The sequence below is a fragment of the Manacus candei genome, unplaced genomic scaffold, assembly GCF_025592945.1.
Source record: "Manacus candei isolate 608988 ecotype Guabito, Panama unplaced genomic scaffold, ASM2559294v1 h1tg000056l, whole genome shotgun sequence".
In the NCBI taxonomy this organism is placed as follows: Eukaryota; Metazoa; Chordata; class Aves; order Passeriformes; family Pipridae; genus Manacus; species Manacus candei.
Window position 1 is genome coordinate 11,250,185 of NW_026138104.1, and position 26,109 is coordinate 11,276,293.

Sequence of the window (26,109 nt, forward strand, 5' to 3'; positions counted from 1 at the left end):
AACAACTAAGGCGGGATTTAAGCAGCATCCTTCAGAAGATGCTCACACTGAAGGTAAAATGTTCACCCAGGACATCAGACATAAGAAGGTACACAGATGGACCCCTTGACAGCAAGAGTGAAAGGAGCACCAAGGGACAAGTCTGCAGTAGGAAAGTTCAATGATTTCTGTGCCTTGTTCTTTACTGCTAAAGATACTGGGGAGATTTCCACACCTGATCCCATTCTTGCAGCAAATAAGGAGAGGAGTGAGATCAGCCAGATGAAACTACATTAGACTAAATGGGCAGGTGAAAAGTTTACACATCACCCAGGTTGGATGGCATTCTCCCACAGGCTCTGAAGAAACTCAAACACAAAGGTGCATAACTGGCCGGCCAAAATGTTCAACATACTCTGACGAATGGCTATGGTGCCATAGACTGGTGGCTGCCTGGATATCTAGAGGGGATCTCAGGAACTATAGACCAGGCTTCTGATCTCCTTCCAAATGAAGTGGTGGCATCTACAACAAAGAGTAAGATCACTGAGCACAACAGACATGGATCCACAGAGAAAGCAGAAGTCCATGGGGAAATCCTGACTCTCTCAGCTTTCGGGCAATGAAATGGACATAATAAATTTGCATTTTTTAAAAGTCTATATTAAGGCTTCATATCAAAGGCATTAGAGAAACTAAGTTTTCATGGGACTGGACGAAGTTTTCATTTTCTGGGTTGAAAACTGGCTAAAGGATTGGACTGGCTAAAGTTTGATCTTCAGGATGGAGAAGAGTTGTAGATTCCCCCAGGAATCTGAGCTGGGAACAGCTTAAGCTGATAAACAGCTTTATCAATGACTTGGAGATGAGAGTAAACAGTGAAATCACTGTGTTTAGAGAAGATGCTAAAGACTCTGATAGTTAAATTCTAAAAGGTCGGCACAAGACTAATCTAGTGAGAAAGAAAAAGACAAACCTTTCATATAAATTTCAAAATAAGTAACTAGGTAATGCATGCAGGGAAAAATGATGCTGAATATCTTATACTTCCACACATGCTGGGGAAAAAAAAAACAGTGCTTGCTTGTTTGTTTTATAATGAAACCACTGATTTGAGAAGTCTCTCTCATTGATCTGTCTACCAGTCAATTTATCTAAACAGTTGATGAGGTCCTTATATGGACTAGAATCACGACTATTTCTCTGTTTATTGGTTTGCTCATTTTCAACTGGAGCAAAAGATGAACAGGCATACATAAAGAAATCTGGGGATCTGCAAATTATTTGCAAACCTTCATTTCAGGAAGGGTTGGCAAGACATTCATTCTGTCAAAAAAATAAAAAAAAGAGAGAGAGACAAGAAAAACCCTTGAAATTTCTCATTTTGAGGAAAATGATGATGCTCTCTCTCTTAATGGCAGACAAGTGCTGCCTGGATGTGACATGAACAGAGTGCAGACCAGCAATCTGTGCCTCTAAGCTGTCCAGGTTGCAGGACTGAAAAGCACAGGATTCCAAAAGTAACAATTACCTTTATTTTCTTGAATCAGCACATAGCCACCAGCTGCACAGATCTGCCTGACAGCCGTGCCTGAGTGCTGTGAACGCATTGTGGCGGTACAGCCGGCAGCTGTTTGCCCATACAGGCTAATCATAATAATATCACTAATTAACAGAACACAGAACAAGCAGCTCCAGTGTTTCTCCTTAAATCTGAGCAATTTAAAAAATGTCAACCCTGAGTAAAAGATCTAAAAAGCTGATGGCCATCTTTTCTGAAAACTGAGATGTTAAATACTGCCTGCATATAAGCATCATCAATATTATTATTTTCTCCTTTTTTTTTCCACTGTTTGACCAGCTTTGAAAATGTATCTTAAGTATTCTCTCCCTGCTTATAAGGAAAGTTGTCAAGTCAACATGCAAGGCTGAAAGCTGAAAACATAGAATAGAACAGCATATTTAACTTTTTTGAAAGGGGGGCAAGGGAACATTAGATTTAGCCAAATCCCAGATCAACTGTTTTTGTTACACTAATCTAACAACTGCATGATTTTGTCTGGAGTGGCTGAGATATTAAAGTTTTGGAAGGTTTGTAGTAGTGCAGCTTACAGAATTAACTATATTGCCATACTCTGTATAGACATATTGCAAACAGGAGAAAAACTCAGATACACAGCTTTGGCTTGGAGTTCATTCATAACTACCACTCACTCCATGCTTATATCAATATTTACTACAAGATAATTCATTTGAAAACCTGGATGGATTACACGCTATCTCCTGGTGAGTCAGTGAAAATTCTTCCTACAGGCAAATCTTCAGTTCAGCAAAACCGCAACAGCATAAAACTCTCTTTACCTTCTGGGAAGTTTGTGGTCTCTTTAGAGTTTACAGTTATGGAAGTGCTGATGATATAAATGATCTCCTCTGTGCCTCTCTGAAGACAAGATAATACTCTTAGGGTGCTAATGTACATTTTATTGTTACTATAATTGTTGTGGAGGTTTAGTCTACAACATGAGAACTTGTGAAGCTGTTTTAAGAAAAATGCTGGCATGGAGTATCAGGGGTCAATTCACAAAGTTTTGAAACAGTTTCATGTTCAAGAAGCCAAAGAAAGCTTTCTGACAAAGAGACAGCTCCTCTGCAGCAGATTAGAAGCAACTCCACCTGCCTCTCTAAACCCAGGACAACAGGGGCTGAGCTGTCCCTCTCCTCCAGGACAGCAGCCAAAATACAAAAAGTGCATGAAAATCCTAGTCTCAATTGGAACACCAAAAATGACAATCTGCAGAACTGTGCTGTTAAATGAATTCTCCCTCCCCTGCAATTCTTAGGTCTGATTATGAAAATTAATATTAAAAACAAAAGAAATGTATCCATACCACTAACTTTCTTAAAATCCAATTCAAACTCAGTTTAACTGAAGAAAGAAGCAGACTGTAGAGCCTGCCTATGGCAAAAGAAGCCAGTTTCACTTTGCAAATGCAAAACAACTACGGGACTTGAAGCCAAGAAAAAAGAAGGTTTTGTTGTTCTTTTTGTTCTTTTTGCTGTTATTTTTTTTAATCATTTAGATAACAACTGTTTTTATCATCCAGATGTTTAGCATAATTGCTTTTTACATTGGTATTATCACCCTGTGTATAGATTTCCCTTTCAAGACACTTGCAGCTGCTCCATGGCATGGGCTGGGAATCCCAGGGACCCAAGCCTGCCCTTGAACTGTGACACAGGACTGACCATGCACTGGGATAGAGTAGAATGAAAACTGCTGGTGGTGATGCACACAAGGGAATATAACTGAGCCAGTTCCACTTAGCTATGGTTTGGCCAGACTAACAAGAGAAAAAGGTCTATTTTTGTCCATAAAATGTTCACATACAACACCGAATCAACAAAGGAAAGACATCAGCTGAACGGGACCTTTTTTGTTGCTGCTGTTATTTTATGGTGACTCCTTTGGAGAATGAAAAGAGAAAAGCATAGAAAACACCGAGGAAATACTTTCTCAAAAGGTAAACATTTCTTTTTGTCTTTAATAAAACCAGCAAATCCCCATTTCTGAGGAGTTTTTTAGCCTGGAGAAAAGAGAAGTCTGAGAAGAGACCTTATCACTCTCTACAACTGTCTGAAAGGAGGTTGTAGACAGGTGGGGGTCAGTCTCTTCTCCCAAGTAACAAGTGATAGGACAAGAGGAAATGGCCTCAAGTTATGCCAGAAGATGTTTAGATTGGATATTAGGAAAAATTTCTTCATGGAAAGTGTGGTCAAGCTTTGGAACAGGCTGCCCAGGAAAGTGGTTGAGTCCTGTGGTTGACCCTGCAGGTCTTCAACAGATGTGTAGATGTGGTACTTAAGGACATAGTTTAGTGGTGGACTTGACAGTGCTGTGTTAATAGTTGGAGTAAATGATCTCAAAGGTCTTTTCCAATATAAATGATTCTGTTCTATGGTGGTAAAAGGTGGGATTTATTAAGATAGGATTTACTCTTCTTATGCTTTTGCTTCTAATCTGTGAGCTTCTAAATTTGCCGCCAGTCAAATGTAATTTCTTTTGTGTTCTTATACTAAAAATCTTTGCTGGTGGCAGCTACAGGAATGTTCTAAGGGGACAACTTGTGTACTAGTGTGTCTAAGTAGTCTGTGTTGCTGAATTGAGCATAATATAGCCAAGGTTGCCAGACATGGTCAGTGTCTGCCACTCCATGGGAAAGTGAATGCCACTGCGATCCTCACGTGCACAGAGCTGCTCTCCAGGTCTCAGTCCACACAGCCATTACTCAGGGACCAAGCTGACTGAATAACATACTCATATATGGTGTTCATGCAAGATACAGGAATAACATTATCACAGCTTATCAGTATTAGATCAGCAGAATAATATCTAAAGTTTAAATCTGTCACGTTCTTGAAGGAGGAACTGGTGTTTAATTGCAAAATGCCAAGAAAAACATTCCCTCTTTTCCTTTCGTCCAAGTCTGGGCATTGCAAGACTTTCAGAAAAGCGGCTTCTTGAATAGTGCCAGATCAGCAGGTAAACAGCTTTAGTAAGTCCTTTCATCACATTAAAATATGCAAACAGTATCGACATCGTATTTCCTTTGGATGAGTGTGATGAAAGCAACAATTCCTGAGAAAAATTACTTACCAAAGTTATTTTGTAAAGATGATCACTAGAGCAATAATGGCATATCATGGCTTTCCCTAATCATTATGGCTCATCTCACCAGTTTCTGAAGGAGTTGGAAAAATGCACAAAAAACTGTAAAGGAGGCCCAGACAGAGCTCCCTGTCCTGCCCTTGTGCAGATACATTTCAGGGTATCTAAATCTGGTTCCAAAATCAGTTCTTTCATCTTGGAGCACATATACTGCAGACTTTGCTGTGCTGTTTTTGGCACATGGTTTTTGCAAAATAAATCATACTAAATGTCAAGGAGATATAGGGCACCAAACTGTTCTCAACTTAAGTGAATAAAAATTCTATCAGATTTAAGGAGAAATGTCTTTGCTTCATCACTACTGGATTTTCTCCATCACATTTACAAACACTGTCTTGATAAATTCAATCTAGAAGACTTTCACCAGAAGAAAAGGAAACATCTTCTACATCCTTTTAGAAAAAATTATACTAAACAGAGAAATAGTCTAAAATATTTCACCCTTTTTATGTAGTTACATATAAAATGCATCTGAAATTGGGTAGAAATGAGGAACAGTCTCTAAATGACAGTCTAAAGTTCAAGTTCTGTTAGGGCTAGAACAGGACTTCACCACATACAAAAAGACCAGAATTCCTTCAACACCAAGTGAGAAACCATGTGCATCCAAGCTGGCTCTCTAGCAGTGTGTACATGTAAATATATGTATGTTTATAAAAGCTGTGTATAAGCAGTTAATGAAGAGGTACTTAATACTTTTAGAGAGGTTAGTGTCTTTTTCAAACATGATTTTATAATACATTGAGGACTGAAATTTTTAAAGATCAGTTTTATGCATTAAAAAACAAACTATTTTTCCCCGTGGGCAGAAGCAGCAATACCAAACCAATTTGTGCACATCATTTTTGAAGCATGATGATTAAGAAACAGTGTTCTCAATAAGACCTTACTGGTGTTAACAAGAATGAAAGAATTGGCTTTTAGATGTCATAAGAGCAGATGCTTCTCTGACCCGCCATTCAACCGTACCCTATTTAACTCAGTGCATTTGTCCAACTTATTAAAATCATTTTGAAGTTAATTCAGTCCTCCACAGCATCTGCAGTACTTCTCAATATCATATGTCCACATATTCCCACTGAATAGCACTATTTACATCAAATAAAAGTTAAACTATTAGAAATCATGAATAAGTTTCAAAACATCAACACATTCACATTTCTCTGGAGAAGACAGCAGTTGCAAATAATCAGAAAAAGAATCACCACTTCACCCTGAATTCACTATTTTATACTTACCTGCAACTAAGGCCAAGGCACAACATAGTTAAAATTCAAAATGACAGAATTATTTGTAACAAGTTTTGCAGAATATTTACATGAAACGTTTAATCACTTAGATAAAATACAATAATATATATAATATAATAAGAGCTCTACGCTTAATAAAAAATCCTGAAAGTGACAAAGAAACAAATCAGTTAACACAAAGTCTATAAATGAAAGATTTAATAGACCTACATAAAAAACTTCAAAGAAAAAATAACGTTTCCAGTAGGATCCAATTACAAAATCAATATAGTTTTATTCAGTGTTTCCTGTTTCTCATTGACAAAAATACTCAAAAGAAAAACTTTATTGATCAGTAATAACGTTAGCATGCCTAACACTGAAGTCAGATCATTTTGTAACTCTCTTTAAATTCTCAAATATTATTTTTGAAGTCTCAGAGGAAACATGACATCTCCTGTAAACACAAATAACATAGAAGTGAAAACTCCCAGTCCCGACATCAAAAGCTTATTACCTCATTGCATTTACTTATTCGCCTCGCCACAATAAGCTGAATCATTCCCCTTTTGTTTCCTTCAGTGGACATGGACCTCCTTAAGGTTTCCATAGCATCTTGATTTGTTTTGCCTAATAATGATTCTCCATTAACTGCTATGAGTTGATCATTCACTCGAAGCCTGCCATCCTGGAAAAGGAAAAATTACAGACGGTTACAAGAAACCAACACAAAAGAAACTTAGTCTGCTGAAGAGAGAAAAAAAAACAAAAGAAAAATAATCAACCAACTATGCCTAGTCCTAAGAGTTTATGGGCAAATGAACACTGGAATAATAGCTTCCATTGCAGCCACTGTAAGAAATGTCTATTCCAATTATAGATTTGCACTGCAAGCTATTATCATAACCTGTTTGCTCAAACAGTATACTAATTGGACTGTACCAGAGACAGCTCGTTCCTTCCTGAGAATCCGTTAGGGCTGTTTAGATCTTGGGAGGTGCAAACACGTGAGTATAAATCTGAATGTTACCTCTGATGGTATAACTGGAGAAAGCTAGTTATAGAGCAATCTCACTCTTCTTCAATCTATGGTTACTTTCAAAACAGCCTCAGAAAACTGAGGACGACCAAAGTACACAGATGTTCCCTCTTACCTTAGATGCTGCTCCACCATTAATAATGGACTTGACGAAGATTCCTAAATCGGCGTGGTTTTCTTTTGACCGGTTACCTTTGACACTCACACCAAGACCAGCTGATCCAGAGTCATTCAGTGGAACTTCAAATGTCAGGAATTCCCTGGTGCCATCAGGTGTGAGGACAAGTTCCTCTTCTTCTGCTTTCTGTTGGGGAGATTAGCATGGGATTATAGAATAGCATTTCTCCTTGGGAATTCTCTTCCCTCTACAGCTATTAGCATTAAAAACTCTCTGCTTTTAACTGCAGTGCCACAATATTTTCCACAGTAATTATGTGAAGAAATGTGCAGAAATAGTGTATTTTCAATCACCTCCAGCAGCTGCCTGGCTTCAGAAATATCTTACATTTGTGTCTAAGTGCTTCTCTCTCTAGTAAAGTAATTGAATCACATGTCATTACTGAATCTGCCATCAATACCAGCTCACACGTAAGCTGCTATTTCATTAGCCATAAGAGAGCTGTATCAGAAATATTTTCTTACTTGCAAACCGACAGAATTTTTAAAATATCATCACCATCTATGGAGTTTTGCAGTCTTAGGAGAAACTAAGTGCAAGAAAATTAAATTCAGAAATTATTCATTGTTTAAAACTAGCTGTGTTAGGAAAAACAGAAAATTACACAGCTGAGATCTGCAACAGCACATCTCTGCTATTGCCAGGCTTAGCATCAAATCCAGCTCTGCCACCAATTTTTCTGTCTTTCCCAGCTCTGCCCTTCACCTCTGTCCTCTTACCCACCTCACTGGAACTTTGCTGCCCTCCACACACAGTTTTAGCTGGGCTGAGACAATCCCAGGTTTTAAGTACCTGGATTTATAGTCCCAGGCCTGCCACAGCCCCCAGCAAGGAGATCTGCAGTGACACCCTTCCATGCCTCCAAAAGCTGTACAAGTGGAGGTGACCAGCCTCTCACATCACCTCCTGCTGCACTCAGGGTGCCAGCAGGCTGGGAGCAGGGGCCTTGCAGTGTCCCCACAGCAGTGACACTCGTGGAGCAGCAGCATGGACACAACAGCAAGGAATGAAAGTGGTCATGCCCTGAGAAGCAGTGCTCATGGCCAAGAGACTGCTGCAAAAAGCGGGAACAGAAGAGACAGGCTGTTCACCACCTTACTCCTTGCAGTAGACACTATCCACTTCTCTCTGCCTCTCTTCAGTTATAACAGAGAACCACTTTTGGTTAGAACTTTATCAATTAAAGAAAAAAGTCATGCCCTTAAAGGCAACTCTCTGCAAAATGATGCTCATGAACCCAATTGTGCTGGTCTTTTCTCATCCACATGAAGGAGAAAGACTAAGAGAACATCCACCAGGAGGTGCACACTCCTGTCCCACACTGGCAGTTCTCTGGAAGAATTAATCCGACGAAATTTTCATAATCTTAGCAAGCATGTCACCTCCCTTACTGACACTGATTTTATACTGACTTTTCCCACGTCACTGATCTATTTGCAAAGCTCACTCATATGAGTGAGAAGACGTATGAGAAGTTAACATTTGCCTGCTGAGCCGTGCCTGTTTCTTAAGACTTGAGGAAATGCAAAGCTGACAGGCTCTTCTGAAATCCAAACACAGACTATGGCAAAGATAGATGTGAAAGCCATGTGGAGTACAGCAGACTGAGATCATCAATTTGGGCACAAGCATGCTAGTTGTGTCACCATTGACCTAGAAATGCAGTGTGAAAATGTCACATGGGAAGGCAATCAGACTGCTGAGAGAGCCGTAACAGCCAAGGGAAAAAAACCAGGATCTTTTCCCATTTTGTTAAAAGCATGAACCTTAATCTGTTCACCAGCCCTTCCTTTGCACTAAAACCCTCTTGTTTATAACAAAGCATAAGGGTTCATCAATTTAAAAAAACAAACAAACGAACAAAAACAAACCCCTCCCCAAAAAAACCCACCAAAACCAACCAAAAACTTACACCCCCTACGCAACTGCCACAGCTGGTTTGCTTATGAATCCCATTATTCAAACACGTCTTTTGGCCACACAAAAGAGCATGATCAGTGCTAGCTGTCAGGAAGGGAAAGGTGTACTGTGCCCATTGAAAAATACTGGATCTAAAAGATGTTTCCCAAATTTGGGGAAAATTACAACTCTAATTTTCCTGCTTGGCTCACAGAAGCACTAGCTCCAGCATACTTTTTTATCCATCTTTTGTCAAGTGGTTGCAGAATAAAACAATCTGAGACAGACACACATTACTTTTTAGTTTCTGTAACATTGATTACTTTCATATTCTTAATAAATAGTGGTAGGAATAAAAGCTTGTGAGCCAAAAGAGAGATAAATCCAAGGTAGGATGTATGGCTAATCCAAGGAAGCAGATATGCTTATTGAATTTTTCTTTACTACCATTAACATAAACTAGAATCAATTGCCCTCCTTCTCCAATATTTTCTAATCCTCAAAAAAATCTGCCAGAACTTCAGGTAAAACAATCTCCCTTCCAGGGCAGAGAACAAAACTGCTTCCCTGCACAGCCTGTTGGGTGCACTTCTATATGTTAAGGGGGCAACTGGAATGAACAGCTCACAAGCACCCCCAAGGACTTGGCTAATGGCCTCTACCCTACTTCTCTTCAGCAAGACCAAAGAGCTGCATTATCAGCTCAGCACTGTTTTTAATGTGACGCTTGTGCTTTCTTGTTTCCTGCAATCTTGAATAAGGAAATAAGTCAGGCTACAGACACCTGAGTGCACAGGTGAAACTTGAGGCCAAAACCTGGAGCAAACTACTCCTTAGCAGTTGCACATGAGTGAGTAGATCATGCTTACGAAAAAATGAGAAACAGCAGCCTCAGCACTGGATCACAGGTATCGATGGCATGAGAAAATTGCTCAACTCATCTGAGGAAGAAAACTGCCATTACTGGGCCATGGTTAAATTTCTTTAGGGACTTCATGGGGTATCCACAGATTTTCCTGAATAAGCAAGCTTGCTTCACCACCATACCTGTGTCTGCAATTTTAGGGACATGAGAAATCTGTGTATCACCTCTCAGTATCATATGCTTGAATACAGATTTTAGAAAGAGAAAGCAATAGAGAGGACAAAAGTGAAAAACATGGTTTTCAAGACAAAACAAACTATTAACAGTCAAGAACTACGGATATGGAAGTACCAACTCTAACATTTGCACCACACCATGGTATCAAAGAAGGTCTTATTATAAATGATATATTGAACACAGCTTCATACATACAAACCTTGGAACAGGACCACACATTGATAAAGAACCTCCAAGCATGTCAAAAAGGAGCCATTCACAGAGAAATGAGCAGGTAGATTTTATCCTGCTACCATAATATTTTGAACTGAAGTTGTAAAAACAAAAATCAACCAAAACCAACCAAACAAAAACAAACAACAACAAAAAACCAAACCAAAACAAAAAAGCAAACAACAACTAAAACCTCAAAATGACCAAATCCTTTGTTTCCCAAAGCCCTTTAGAGTACAGAAACATTTTACATACTGTGACTCTCCTCAATCAGTTTAATAACAGCTATTATAAAAAAATTAAATTTGTAATGAAATTGTGTTGAAAATTAAGTATTTAAATGTAATAAATCCCTGAAATTCCTTAATACACCCATGAGGCAGCAAAAAAATGCCCAAAAATCGAAAATGCAGCATTAAAAAATTTCAACTGAGAACACAATCACTTCCGAATTGCAATAGCTTCCATTTGATCTTGATATTCTCTAAATTAACAGCCTCGCTATGTCAATCAAACACCTCAACACTATTTTCATGATTAGTTGATCTGTGGGAGAAATTTATTCCTTCATATACTTTGACAGGCCAGCAGTAAACATGCAAGCAAAATTATGTACTGTGAACCCTGAACAACAAAATTCAACTCCCTTAAGATTTTTCACACACTGTGTCCAAAACAATTAACAGCAGAACAGTATTCTGTTCAGACAGAAGCTGCTGAGAAAAAGGTCATCTGAAATTACTTCAGCTGGATGAATGAAGCTGCTCAAGTATGTAATTTGTATTAAAAATTTGATTGGTGATAAAATATGTAGGTGACTTTTTTTGGCTTCAAATTCATGTTTAGCATCAATGTATGCTAAACGACACTTGAGATAAGTTTTTCACCTTTTAAATACAACATAAATATATTGTAAATTTAAAGATAAACTTCCTGACTAGCCCAAACTTATGGCAGTGTTTTGATATACACAGAGATTTTAAAAAGCCAGAAGATAAACACAGGGGGAATTGTTTTTCTCTTCTATACAATATTGGTTTCTGATCTGATCATAAAATCTGATTTAATTTTATAAACAACATTAAAATAGACTTTGACAGTAAGAGTGCCATAAGTTTTCTCATTATGCTAGTAACAGCATCTCCTCTCTATCCTTTTAGTTTTTACATACTATTGCTTAGGACTTCTCCCCTTTACAGGACCTCATCAGGGTTCAGCTGGTGAGTGAGCAGCATGAGATGGGTGAAAACAGAAACTGAACAGCAAAGAAAAGCCTCCGCCCACCTAACGGGGGGAGCAATTTTCAATCAAGCCAGGACAAGCTTCTGAAGTGACTCGCTGCAGATACAAATCTGGCTACATTCTCTCCAGTGAAGTTCATTCTCTTGCAAGCTTAGACATGCTGCCTCAGTGGCTATTCAGTCACAGAAACTTGTCTGCATGTTACTTTGTGATTATATATAGAGAAAAGCATTCCTGTTTCCTTTCACAGAAGCAATCAATAAAGCTCTGCATCTCCACTCTTAAAGGATAACCTATATTTCCAAGTTAATGAAAACATGTACGTGAAAACTTTTACAGGGCTCTCGTAGGTACATGTATATGCATGTGCATATACAAGCACACCCATATATATATAAATATATATACCACAATGATGACACTCACATGATAAATTATGTAACTATAGCACAAACACTTAACACCTCCAGCAACCACACTGACCATTCAATTCACCTGCCTCAAATCCTGTTGTGTCCAGCCTTCTAACATTACAGTCCTGTTAGCCTCTGTTTAACTATTATTTTGTTAACCTATCAACCTTTTGCCTCTCAAATGTGTCTTCTCTCTTTAGAATTTATCCAGATGAAAAATCTGAAGTTCTTGGAAGATGAGTTTGAAGTCTCAAGGATGTAAGAGTTCACCAGGTCTGGCAAGTGTAGGTTGTAAAACTACAGGAAACTACAGGAAACTGTAAAATCCCAGGTTTAGTCATTTGCTTCCAATAATGGGGCATTCCAACCTAACATCACAGCCTTTTCCAAGGTATTTTCAGTATTCAGAAGATTTTAATAAAGATCTATTATTTTCTTCTTTCTCATAAGGTACCCACAATACTAAGAATTCATAAGTCCTATACACTGGGAAACTAATAAAATTTGTCTCAGTATTATTATAACAAAATAGAATGATGCACAATTTACTCAAGAGATTTCACTTAGCTATTGTGCAAAGACATTCTTGACATCAGAGATGACTCAAACTGTTTTGTCCTTCAACTTAGGATGGTGACACTGCTGTCATACCAGGCCACCTTCTAAACTGAGATACACAAAAAGCTGATGACTCACTTTTATCCTATGCCATCACGCATACAAAAGTAGAACATATGAAATTAAAAGCTCTAAGGAACCAAAACAGCTTCTCTGGTCAACAACTGTTTGGGGGGGTGGGGAGATGTTTAGTACTTAAAAAAATGTAATGTATTACTGCTGGAGGGACTGAAAACAGAGCAATGTACCTGGCCTGAAACACACCTTTATAATGTCAGTTCAGGTTCCTCCTTGGGAAAAATAACTGAGAGCTGGTGCATCCTGCCAGGGGTAGGCATTAAAAATAACTATAACTAGAGCAACTCAATCAGATTTAAAGCTGGACCTGTGGCAGAGAAAAGCCTGCCAATTGATCCAATAATGGCATGCACCCTCCAACCCAGTTTCCCCCTGGAATATAAGACCTTTTATTGTATTTTGGTTTGGTTTTTTGTTGGGGTTTGTTTGTTTGTTTCTTTTTAAAATAAAACCATCATGTGTTGCATTACAGGTTGTGAGGACCTGAAGTGTCTTCTTATGAGGTTATAAAATGATATTAGGGCTTAAGACAACTAAACAACTAGAATCCTAATGCTTGCTTTCTTTTTCTAACTCTTCCTAGATGAAGTATTTTAATATCTCCCATATGTTAGATAAACATTAATGAATCTTACTTGCACATATACAGAGACTCGTTACTCATATTAGCCAAGTTAATCTGTCACATCTGGCAAAGACAGCACTCATTCAAATCAAACAGCACATGCTAAGTATCAAAACCTACATCTGAATTCTGAGATTTTATGGGAAATGTGGTCTGCTTTAATCTTAATCCTATCAAGAAAATTTTTGTTGTATATTATATGTGGATTAACTTTGGTACGTATTTATAGGCAGAAATGCTAGTTTATGAAAGTACTGTAGAACAGGCCCATTGCATTTCCTATTATGTCCATTTTAAGGATTTAATTTAATATCAAAAAAGATATTCCACACTCAAAAATGTCTTCAGTTTAAAGGCTTTGATGGATTAAAATATGATTTAGGAAAAAAAATAAATGTTTTTCCAAAGCACAAAAATTCTAGCATATGATTTTCATTTAGTATGGAAATCAGAGCTCTGCAAAAACCCATGTTTAAGTACATCCACATGTTTGTTATTTATCTCTATAAGAAGTCCATTGCTTTTGTATGCTAACATTACTCTCCCTAATGCCAACACTCAGATCTGGGCTGTCATAGAAACTGGTTTAAGCAGATGAGATTTTACATTTCAAAAACTGATCAGACCACTAAAAATATTCTGCTGGTTCTGTACCTCAGGACTTCATGCAGGGACTAGTCTGCTGAAGTAACCATAATGATCGTACTTTATTCCGGCCAACATACCTATTTCCAAACTGTTGTTCCTACTCAAACTTTCTGCTCCTACTGTATGTTCTGAAACAAAAATATGTGATTGTAATGCTAACCCCTTTTCTTTACAGGTTGCTTCTCCTAGAGAAGTGAAAACCAAGGGATTAGATACACAGCAGGTGTCTGCTCCACCAAAGAAGCCTATAAAGCTACAGCTCTCTGCACTATCCCTTCTTCAAGAAAAACTTCAATGCCCAACACACTAATGACACAGCTCCCCTAAAAATCTTTATATTTCTCTCACTGGTCTATTGGATTTACAAGACCTGAAAGACTAAATAAGGAGATAGAGAGTGTCTGGGAAAGCCAGACAGAATAAACAAGTTGAAAGAGAAATAATGCCTTTGTAGAAGTTCATGGCAAGAAACACATTCCACAGGAAGCATATGGAGTACTCAGACTGATCTGTGTCTTACTCGTACTTTCAGGCAACCATGGCAAACCATTTAATCTCACTATTTTCCCTGGATTTAATATCAAGGAAAAATCAACACAAAGAGTCTGAAGCCAGTGGTGCAGTAAAACAAGGTTTGCACCAAACCAAGTTTGTACACACCAGTGTGACTTCTGGATGACCCTGCAGTGGTGGCACTGAGGCAACCCCCTGCCACAGAACCCAGTGGAGGGACAGGTTGTCTTCTACAAAATTGGCAATTGGCCAACAATTGCTACTACCAATGCCAGTGTCGAGAAATCTGCCAAAGTTGCTCCATGGTGCTGCATGAAGCCAGCTTAAGTGTGCCACATCACAGCCCACGTAAATCACCTGCAGGTGACAGTCAACACTATGAGCCTGAGGGTCAACTTCAAGCACATCATTACACAGAAGTTTATGTGGATCATCACTGAACATTCCAGGAAATTCAGACTGGTCAAAAAGCATTCATGAGCACTATCACTCAACTGCTGTATTAATTATTTAGTAGGAATTAATGTCTCATCACTACTCCTAATGCACAGAACATGCTATTCAATACTGGAGTATCTCCTAAGGTAAAAGACTGAAAGTACAACAGTAGCCTGCAGAAAATCACACATTCACTACCTGTTCTTTCATATGGCCAGTGATCTGTTTCTTATGTCACAATTATCTGAAACCACTCAAAATAGCACTAAAATAGCACTTTTAAAACATTGCAATCACCCTTGTGCCTCACACTGTTAGAGGATAAAAAGGTACAAAAATATATCTGCAGTACTCCTAAACACTGTGGAGGAAATAACAGCATCAGCTTAAACATCAGTCAAACATATCCTCTTTCAGTGAAATCATTCTGTTCCTAATGATAGCAGCATCTCTGCTGGTGGGTCCGATATTAGTCAGTGTATGATCTTGGCTCCAGTTTTAGACATTTGGATCACCTCTTGTAACAATGGAAATTGATGAAGCTTTTAACTGGTTTTCAAAGCTGGTTGTGTGTGAAGGAAGAGTTGCATCAACCGAATGACATAAAGCTGCTATAAAAGCTGAAGTTCTCTGTAAGTGCTAAATAGAAAATGATGGAAACTTAACTTACAGCTTTTGAAAAATATATATGGATACATCTCCAGTGATTAGGTATCTTGAAGTAATACAAACAGCTTTTGAGCAAAAGTAAAAGACAAACACACATGCACTCAGAACAGCACTCTCTTAAAGCTCAACACTGACTGTGGTTTTTTCCCCAAGAATTTTCTATTTGCATAAATCAATACAAATAATGTATTTCTAGGCATTTGTGAATATTATCTCTCATATTGACAACATGAAAAGTTGCAAACAAAATAACTATGCATTAGTGCTTACAAAATGCCTCTGACCAGTATCACCCTATTCCTATAGGTAATGAATTCTTGCAAAAAAAAAGTGTAGCTAGCTAATTTACTCAGAATCACACATACAGTATATGGTAAAAACAGCAACTGGATCGGAAAAAACGTGGTGATCAAAATGAAATTTAGATAATAACAGGAGTATCAAATGTTCAAGTTCAGAAGAAAATAAAAAGCAATCCCATTTGCAATTTCTATCAGGGCTGCTAAACATTTATATACTGTTCCAACACTCTTGTTATGTCACTGTTACGAATCCTGCACTCACTAAAATACATAACATTCTGCTCACTTACAGCAATTTGACAGAAAAACAAATGAGAACAGAAAACTGAAGGTTTCCCATGCTGCTGAGTGCAAAAATCATGAAATAAAATCCTGAATCCTAACTTTGAATTGCCTTTTATCAATAGACAACACTCCCTAGAAAACACTTATATGATAATTATTATTTTTCTAGTATTCTGCTTACATGAAAGTTAACTTGCTGGTTCTGAATTCAGAAAACAAACAGTGAATGACAATTGTAAGAGCAAAATATTACTAAAACATTATTGACTTTCAAAGAGTATGAGGAAAAATTAATTGGCAGATGTTTTACATAGCATAATTAACAGTTCATTTCAATGCACTGTAACCAGATTAAGATAATTATGCTTAGAAACAGAAATGTAATAATGATAAATTACTAGTTTTCATATTACGGTCAATTTCCTACATTCCAAATAATCACCACATTTAGAAATAGGTGCATCTGTTCCATGCTGTCATCAGCTATACAAATGGCACAAACTCATGGCTGGGTGAAACAATGTTTCAACCAAGATATGGGAGATTTCCTTGCTTCATAAGTAAACAGCATGCCAGCTCTGTTCATAAGCAAAATAGAAGGCAAAACCAGTAGTCCTGTATTCTGTGATAGCATATAAAATACGAAGTTATATGCTTTCTGTATGGGTTGTAAGAAGTAACTCTGTCAAGGATTTCAGGTCACAAATCAAGAAAAAACTGATCTTCAAGGTTTTCATTTATTACATCTATGAGGACTAACTACTGCATCCTAGTGCCACAATATTAATGTAAACCATTTCAAAGTAACAGTTACATGAATGTAACCCCTGAGTGCTAAGAATTTACTGATAAATTAGGCTTGATATTTGAGATTTTATTTCAGGTCTTCCACTTTCAAGGTTATTTTTTTTCTTTTTCTTTTTTTAATTTCAAAGGTGCACTTTTCTTCTATTTCCGCACTAAGGAATAAACAACAAAAAAACCTCACAACCATTTTGTCTTTAAATTAAAAACAGACTTGCATTTCACCTTTCTCATTTCTGTAGCTTCACTGCTTTCATCATGCTTTTTTGTTGAGGTTTTTTTTTGCTTTGCTTTCTACTATCAAGTCCTTGACACTTGGAGACTAAAACCTCACAACTAACAGCACAAAGATCAGAGCAGGCACAGAAATAGAAATTGCAAGATTAGAAATCTCAAAGACCTGAAAAGTAGACAGATGAAAAATAAATAGGTATTGAGGCAGAACCAAGGAAAATAAAGGAAAGCAATGAAAAATACTTTCAAAAATAATAATAAAAAAATGAGTAACTGTATTATTAATGTATAGCTGAGGAAAATTAGTTTTGTAGAACTGGATTATCACAGTTATCCAAAGCAAAGTAGATTGGTAGAAGGGAGGTAAGTGTAATAGCATTGTGAATTATAAATATCCACTGACACCTTTCACATTTAGTCCATTTTTTATTCCCACACTGGAGTAGACAATATAAAGAGACCTAGTTTTCCTACTATCAATCATTGTTGTTCTGAGTCTTCAAATAAATAACAAAAGAATCCCAACACCTAATGAATGAAAAACACAAGACATTAGGCATTTTTTTTTTATATAGTGAGCAGGTTTCTAGCTTCATTCCCTCAGTAACCACATATGTTTTCCAACTAGTTTCCATATTTCCAAGGCTTGCTAGGGTTTTCTGGCTGTTTTCTTCAGAAATCCCTAGCTACTCATACACTATCTGTCCCTCCTGGTTAACAAGCAATTTCTACCTCACATCTAAAGAGAACAAATGAGAAACACCTATTCTCTTTTGGTCTTTCCTTGGATGGGTCAGAGTGTTGGTTCCAAGAATGCCAGAGAAAGGGTTTCACCATGGAATTTGCTCCAAAACATTAACTTTGCAAGAGATAAGCAACTGATTTCTATAAACACCTTGCAGGAAATCTGCCTTATCTTAATGAGTTTTTGGGGCAGAATTTCAACTCCTAAAACCAGGATAATTTTATAAGGTTGCACCCACACATTATTCTCAATGGTATCCAATTTCAGCTAGAAATACTATGCTGGGCTTTGATCTTTGATCTCCCTTTATATCAGCAGTACGTGGTATGAAACCATGAAGATAAAAACATACTGTACTCTAATGAGATGCACTAAAAAGATACTGCAAGGCATGTCTAAAACAATGGTATACCCATGTTTTAGAGAAGCCTTATGCAGATGACTTTCACACTAGAAGGACACCAAAAACCAGAAGGATAAAAGTGAATATTGCTATATTCAACCCAAATGCCCGTTTTAACAGTTACATTCCACTGGCCTGAAAAAATAATAGTATCAGCCAATGTACCCTTGACTATTTCACTGAGATGGCTCTTACATCTATTCACTTAGTCCTGACTTTCTTTTTATCGCAGACACCATCTCACCATTGCTGCTAAGGCATTCTGAACCAATTGGACAAACTCTTTCTGGTTTTCCACAGCTTAAATAATTTCAAATCCCCACATGTACTCTCTCAATTTCTCCGTAATCTAATTTCTTATTTAATTTTTAAATGGGTACCTAACTGAATGGAGCTTCTTGAAGTATGTTTTTAATTAAAATACAGTGCAACTTTAAGGTAATATATTATAGTAATATCCTCTGCTAGTATTTAATGAAATAAACCTTTTATTTTAGAAAAACTTGTTATATGTATTAGTATATTGTGTATTGAACTGATCCTGTTCCACTGACTAAAGTGAGGAATATAAACAGTATACAACCTCAATATAAAGCCTCACTGACACATCACATACAGACCAGTTTCAGCCTTCTTAAGGTTGAAGTTGATACTATTTCCCTATAGTTTCTTAAAAATAACTAACACTAGTTTGCTATGAGGATACAATTAAAACTTAAACCCCAGCTGCCTAATTTCTGTGTTTGTATCTCATATTTCAGTCATATAATCATGATTAAAACAATTAGCTTCAATATGTAACCCAAGTTAACAGTCTACTCTTATCATTTAACTTTAGGTCGTTGGCTGTGTATAAAAGATGTAATTTCAAATAGCACTTGAACGTATGTAATAAATGAATTGTATATAATTTTTAAACAGTATTTGAAATTACATCAAAAAATGCATTTAAAATTTAAAGCTACAGAGAGCCATCTACAGTATATAAGATGAAAGAAGGATCTGTAAAACTTTGATGGAGAAGTGCCATATCAAGTTAAAAACATTTGGGAGTCTTCCAATATGGAAAAGACAAAGCTCTTACCGTTTCCTTTGGAATTTGTGACTGGCTTTGTTCTGCATTCTAAAGGAAGTAAAAAAAATAAATAAGAACACGACTACATATGACATATACTATCTATCATCATGGGGATAAACAAAGAGCTCTAATTCTGATGTGAAGTGGTAATGAAAAAATGAAGGGTGTTTGTCACAACTCTGACTGAAAATTGTCTAAACAAGCACTAAAAGAGAGGTGAACAAAAATAACTCCAGTGATCTTGTGGTAGTGCACCTGACTTTATTTGGTTATGGGGGAGGTGACTATCTGGGCAAGGAAGAACCATGGCTGCTTGCACCATTTTCTGGCTGAGGGAAAGTTCTCATTCAGGGATGTTCTCCCCTGGCCTTTCCCTTCTGCTTCGAAGTTTTCAAAGAATGACCTCAGTAGTCCAGATGAACCCTTCCAAATATTTCAAATGAGTACCTATTTTTTAAAACATCCATTCTCATTTTAGCAAGGGATTCCCCTTTTGAGCATGTTTGGATGAACCAGAACAACAGCACTGGATATCCCAGTACAGGAGGGTTCTTTCAGTTCACTGGAGATGGGACACTCCTGTACTTTGCATTCCTCACCTGTGTCTCAGGGCACATAAGGCAGACACATGTCATTGGAAAATGCAACCCCCAAACAATTCTGGAAACACACATAAGGAACTATGGCTCTTCCAAGCCCATATTAAAACCCATATGAACACTCAGGAGACACCTTGCTGCTGGCTGGCTGATCACTTTTGGGCTAACCAGCTATTTGTTTCCATTCAGCTGGGAAACAATGAAATGCTAGGGTTTACTGGACGTTTTTGCTTTAGGCTGTTTTGAAGGAGATTCAAATGATAAAGCACAAAAATGTAGTGGCTAAGCAGTAACACAAACATCCAGTTAGCTTCAACCTGAAGCCAACAACCACTAAGGAAAAAATGATGAAGGAGACAACTACCAGAAACATGTAAAGGACATATATGTACCAAGGGGCATATTAACTTGTAGGGTACTGGAGATTAACTCTGTTAGCTAGTCTCTCTTGATACTGAGAATATAGTTCTAAAGTTAAATAACCCAAGCCAATCCTTCAGATTATTCCCATAGACAGTAGCAGCTCTAAGAAAAGGCTTCACAAGTTACATGAGGTAACCACAGTGCAACAAGAGCTTTATTTAACCAGAGTAATCCTCACCCCTTTCATGAAGGGAGGAATATCTTTAAGAGTCAATGTGCCTCTACCTCACATTAACTTGGACAAGCCCTAATAGATTACCTATCTGGCATTAGGTAACTGCAGAAGCAATAAAAATGCCTGGTATTCTGGTGAAACATAATGATTCTTCCAGATCTTACTGGTCAGAAAAGTTGATTTCTGCCAGTTTGATTTTATGCCCTGCTTCCACATTTTACTCACTTTTACCATGATGTGCTGCACTGCACATGTACATACTTCCTGACCTGATCACACAGGCTACAAAGATTCCATAATAACCTAAATGGGCTCAGCTTAAGAATCACGTAAGTTTTAGCTACAACTACTTAGTTTTGTAGGTCTCTTTCAGACAATAACAGCAACATACATCAAAGACATTAAATTCCACAACATTCCTAAGTTTATTATCTTCATTTTACTCAAAAAGAAACCCAAAGATACTTAACTTGTTTTCAAAAGTCATTCAACAAGCCATAACTCAAAACATAAAATCTAAACACCTCTTTTATTGGGATTACTATCAGTACAAATGTTGGTAAATATAAAATGGTTTAAATATTGACCACTCCTCAGCAAGCAACAGCAAGTCCTGCCCTTTATGAGATGGATAACATCAAATGACATGATTTTATACATACAATTTCTGAGACACATCTCATTTAGTTACTATTTAGAGCACACAAATGTAGAAATAGGGGAAGGATGCAAAGACAAATTGTTCCTAGGTGGCCAAGGAAGGTTTGCATGTGAAAAAGATGAACTCACATGACTTCAGACTTCCCCTCCCTATTTTGATATTATTATTTTTTTTTTTATAAAGCTAGTAAAAGTCTATGAGAGGAGCTGGTTGAAAAGACCTTTTATTTTTTCTTTTAGGACCATTTCTTACCAGAGAATAAAGAACAGCCCTTATGATGACTTTTAGTTCAACACCCTCCCCAGCAATTCTGCTCCCACTCTTTGACAGCAGCCAGCAGTGCATGCCTAAGAGTCCTTCATATCAGAATGCAAACAAACAAGTCCTTATGGAACAGAGGATCATCACAGGCATGTACTGTCAGATCCTCACAATATCATTTGTTCAACTGGAGCTACATAAAAACACACCAGTTCAGATCTGATCTCTGATTACATAGCACAAAACCCACCTACTACCTGACACAGCCATGACTGCCTTCCTTATGCTGGTCTTTGCCAAAATATTTGAGGGAGTATTGCCTGAGCTGCAGCAGGGAGGCTACTGAGGTTGAACTCATTTAAAGGGGTTGTTATTTTAAAACTACTTCAAGTATTGCTATTAAATCTCTGCATTACTCACATCGTATCTTTGTTTACAATTATTTAAACAAAATCCTGTGTCAAAATATGCATTAAAACTTCCTCATTTTACCATAGAAATAATATACACAAAATTAAGACATTTTCTTACTTCTAAGTTTATTTAGAAATCTCAAAAAGCATTTTCATTCACCTTTATGTAAGATAGTAATACTGTGAAAATTACAGCATATACTTATAAACAGATGGCTTTCACTGTTCCAGTGATAAGTAGGGCATAATAGGATCTCAAATTGTTTATTTCTCTTCATTTTACGACAGCTTTCATTTCAGTACTTGAAGTCATGTTCCAAGAATATTAAAGTAAAAGTGAGGTTCATTTGTGACCTTCTCTACCACTTTGACTTCCTAGGTTTAATTGCAGTTTTGAAAAGTAAAAGGCTAATGTTAAATGTCTTGAAATGGTCAAATGAAAATTCATTCTCTTTGCATTCAAAATAACACAAATCCAATAGAAAAATGAAGCAATTAATTCATCATACTTATATTTGTCTATCTTCTCACAATAATGCAGCTAAATAAGTTATTTTTAGAGCTGTACATAACTACAACAATACAAATAATAAATAAGTTCAGCAGTTTAATCGAGTACAGAACAAAGTAAAACTGCTACATTTACAGTCTATCTTTTCATAACAGAAATTATCTTGAATAATTATCAGAGAAATATCTGTATACACTATGCAAGTGGAGCAGGGATAGTATGAAACACTGTTTCATTTCCATTTAATGTAAATTTCTCAGAAACATCTTCTGAATTGCCCTGCTAAATTAATAACTGCAGGGTTTCCATTCCACAGAGATTGCATTTCTATTTCTTATATCTGGGATATTTGGATAGAAAAGTATTTACATATCCTGTTTTGGCATAATATTATATGCTCTAAAACATATTAGTGAGCAGGTAGTGGGAAAAATGGCAGGCTTTCAAACATAGATTTGTCCTTATGAAAGATATGAAATAATCTACTTGTCTGCATGCATCCAAATAAAGTCTATGCAATAGCTTCTTCTATAAACACTTTGACTCAAAATAAAGCTCTCACTTATACAGTACCAAAAATACTTAATTCCAATAGTAAATCTCAAAGAAAATATAAAACATGCATGTAAAATATTCTAAATAAAACAAAATAGCTTTTTTTCTTTTTCTTATATTCGGTGCTGGCCAGACATGTTTACTAGCAGGTGACAAGATCAAATCATTTTCTCATACTCATCTAAATCTCTTAGCTGCTCTCTATTTTACGCACCAGTTCCCTTGGATGGAATGTTTCTTCCTGTCGAAAAATCAAAAGGCCAACTGTCCCTCCCATCTTGGTACTTCGCAGCAAGGACACAACTTCTTCTTGAGTTTTGCCTGTTAAATCGACTCCATTTACCTGTGACAAAAAAAAATGTTAGAAACTAGTAAGACTCCAAACCAGGAAAAACAGCAGAAATTAATAGTAAAAAGTCACGTGAATCATATGGGACAGTATTAAAAAACCCTCACTGGAGTAACCTGCTCATTAGCTCACATTACAGTTTTCACTTAATAGAACTAATTAAATGGCCATCCTTCACAGACAAATAAAAATAACAAGCCAGACAGCTATACTTCACGCCTTTTCAGCAGCAACAGTATAGTCCAGAGTACTCTAAGGTCAACTAATCCCATCTACCAGTATTTCTTACAAGAATTTCTGCATAAAAATCTTTCCAAAACTGGTCCTGTTTCCACATGTCTTGGTGTTATACCTACCTTCCAAATACATCTTGCACAACAAATTCTGACAACAGTAGAAAGTAATTTTTTCCCTGAATAACTTTGGGGTAGCTACTCTTTATCTTGCCTCTGTTCAGCGGTCCAATCCCTTGGCCTCCACATACCACTTATCAGGACAGACAGGTATGGGATACATGCAGAATTTCCCACTGTATGAGCTAACATCAGTAAGGGAGAAGCCAGAGAAAGACCAAGTAATCTCAGGCTTGCCTGTTCAGAAACATTCTGAAAATGAAGGTAAATCAACTAACGGTGCTAAGCAAGGGAGCATGGTGCTCAAGAGTCAGAAAACCATCTTTTTCCTTCCCCTTGTAAGAGACCATAGCTCACACTGTTGAGATGCCACAGCTGTCATCTTAAATGCTTCTCAGTCCCCTTCTAGCCAAGTCATCTGGGTTACCTTGAATTACAGTAATTACAGAGGGCTATCCTCCAGCAACAATTCAAGCTGACTTGGCCAATTTTGCAGTAAAGTGAAGTTAGGGCACTGAGAGGCAGTTACAGGCTCAGCAGTACCTCCAGTGTCATTTGGCTTAGGGACAGTAATGAAGAGCTGTGGGTGGTAACATCTTATATCACTCCAGCTAGATTTGCAGAAAGATCTCTGCGGTGCACCTATCTAAAAGAAATTTTGTTCCCTTGAGGACATCCTTCCTTCAGGAGGGAAGTGGCCTTGATTCTCTTTAGGACTGCCCTCCTCTTATATCCCTTTAGTTAATTCACTAAACCTTTTCAGGGTACTGCCTTCCATACTTGGCAACATCTTCGATAATTTCTGGTCTGTCACTCCATGCTGATTTAATTCTACTTACTAGGTAACAATCATTTTGCTTAAATTCATTGCTAAGCAGCAATGCAAGACTGTGACACTACATTCAATTAGGACATGTAAATTCATGTTTTTATAGTATGTCTGGGTCCAGCTCTTTAAACAGTTATGTACTGAAAATGCCAGCAACTTCATCTCTTACCTAAAAATAATAAAGCCAAAGAAAAAGGAAAAATAGGGAAACATTTTCCTATAACATAAAATATATTCGCCTTTGGAAGTGAAGTAGTGTGTGGGCACATGCCAAAACACAGACAAACAACATGTAACATTTCCTTACCTCAATTAATCGGTCTCCAGCTTTTAGTCTCCCATCTTGAATAGCTGCACCTCTCGGAAGGATGTTTTTCACATAAATTGGAGCAGAGCCACCAATTGGGACATCTCTTGAAGTAATGCTAAATCCCAAGCCTTCTGTACCTGCATAAAGAATGTACACTGCTAGTTAAAATGCACATTTTATATTACATATTATTTTTACTGAGTAGAATGTATGTATACCTCACTGATGCAATCCATGAAAATACATATAAGATGTAAGAATTACTGCATGGCAAAAAAAGAAAACAAAAGGCATCTATAAGAAGGCTATAACTGAAGCATTGAGTCTGGGCACAGGTGGCTCAGCAGGCCCTCCCTGCAACTTGCTGTTCTGATGATTTCCAAGTCATTGCCATATTTTCGACTTTCTATTTCAGATGAGCTAAGTGACAAGGAATCAGAACAAAGCATATCTGATACCCGATCACTGTCTTCCCTCTTGTCAATCTGGATCTCATCAATGATCCTTTCTTTCTCTTTTGCAGCACTTTCAACAGTGACAGTCAGCCAATGGTGCTGGCCATAGGGCTTTGTCAGCTCACTTATGGACACTGGCAGGTGACAGAACTGGAACTCAGTGGTCTCATTTCTTCTGCTCTGAGGGATCTTGGGCTGTTTTCTTTTAACAGCTCCTCTGCCCCAGGGCTTCACCCTGGCTCTCGCTGGGTTCCACCCCATTGTCTGTTCTGCAGGCAGGGAACAAACCAGGCTGCCACTTTTGCTGAGATGTCCTGCTGTACATCCAAGTGACTGACTACACTTGGCTAAGACAGACTGAAGCAAAACAAAGATATTTAAGATGACCTGGAGAAATTCAGAGAGGGTGTCGTCAATATGGCAAATGAGACTTGTATTTAAGAGAAATTATGCCCACAACTAATTATTGATAGGTACCACCAGCTCCAGAATTCACAAGCTGAGAGGGCAAACAGAAGCCTTTCCTACTACACAGAAAGCTCATTTGTGATCCTCTCTTTGATGCAATCTGTCCAGTGTTATCAACAACCCCTGAAACTACAAGTTGAAAACTGTCACTCTCCCTCCCTCCCCAACATTACACATCAAGTCTATTCAGGACCCCTCATCTAGCATGAAAACAGATGGCCATTCAGCAGAGACCACCCCAACAGAGTGGCAGCACCTACAACTTCCATTTGAAACATCTCAGGTGT

General features: G+C 37.5%; 1 protein-coding gene across 14 annotated transcripts in view; it reads right to left on the reverse strand.

Annotated features, from left to right (window-relative positions):
* Nucleotides 1-26,109, reverse strand: part of PARD3 (par-3 family cell polarity regulator) — a 451,505-nt gene that overhangs the window by 170,866 nt on the left and 254,530 nt on the right. For 10 of the 14 annotated variants that reach the window (XM_051802289.1, XM_051802288.1, XM_051802286.1 and 7 more), the window contains 5 exons: nt 24,897-25,036; nt 23,273-23,401; nt 19,467-19,505; nt 7,089-7,277; nt 6,452-6,622 (listed from right to left, as the gene is read on the reverse strand). In XM_051802289.1, coding sequence (XP_051658249.1) covers nt 6,452-6,622; nt 7,089-7,277; nt 19,467-19,505; nt 23,273-23,401; nt 24,897-25,036 — 668 coding nt within the window. The remainder of the gene's footprint in view (nt 1-6,451; nt 6,623-7,088; nt 7,278-19,466; nt 19,506-23,272; nt 23,402-24,896; nt 25,037-26,109) is intronic. The other 4 variants (XM_051802292.1, XM_051802291.1, XM_051802296.1 and 1 more) reach the window with 1 other exon arrangement.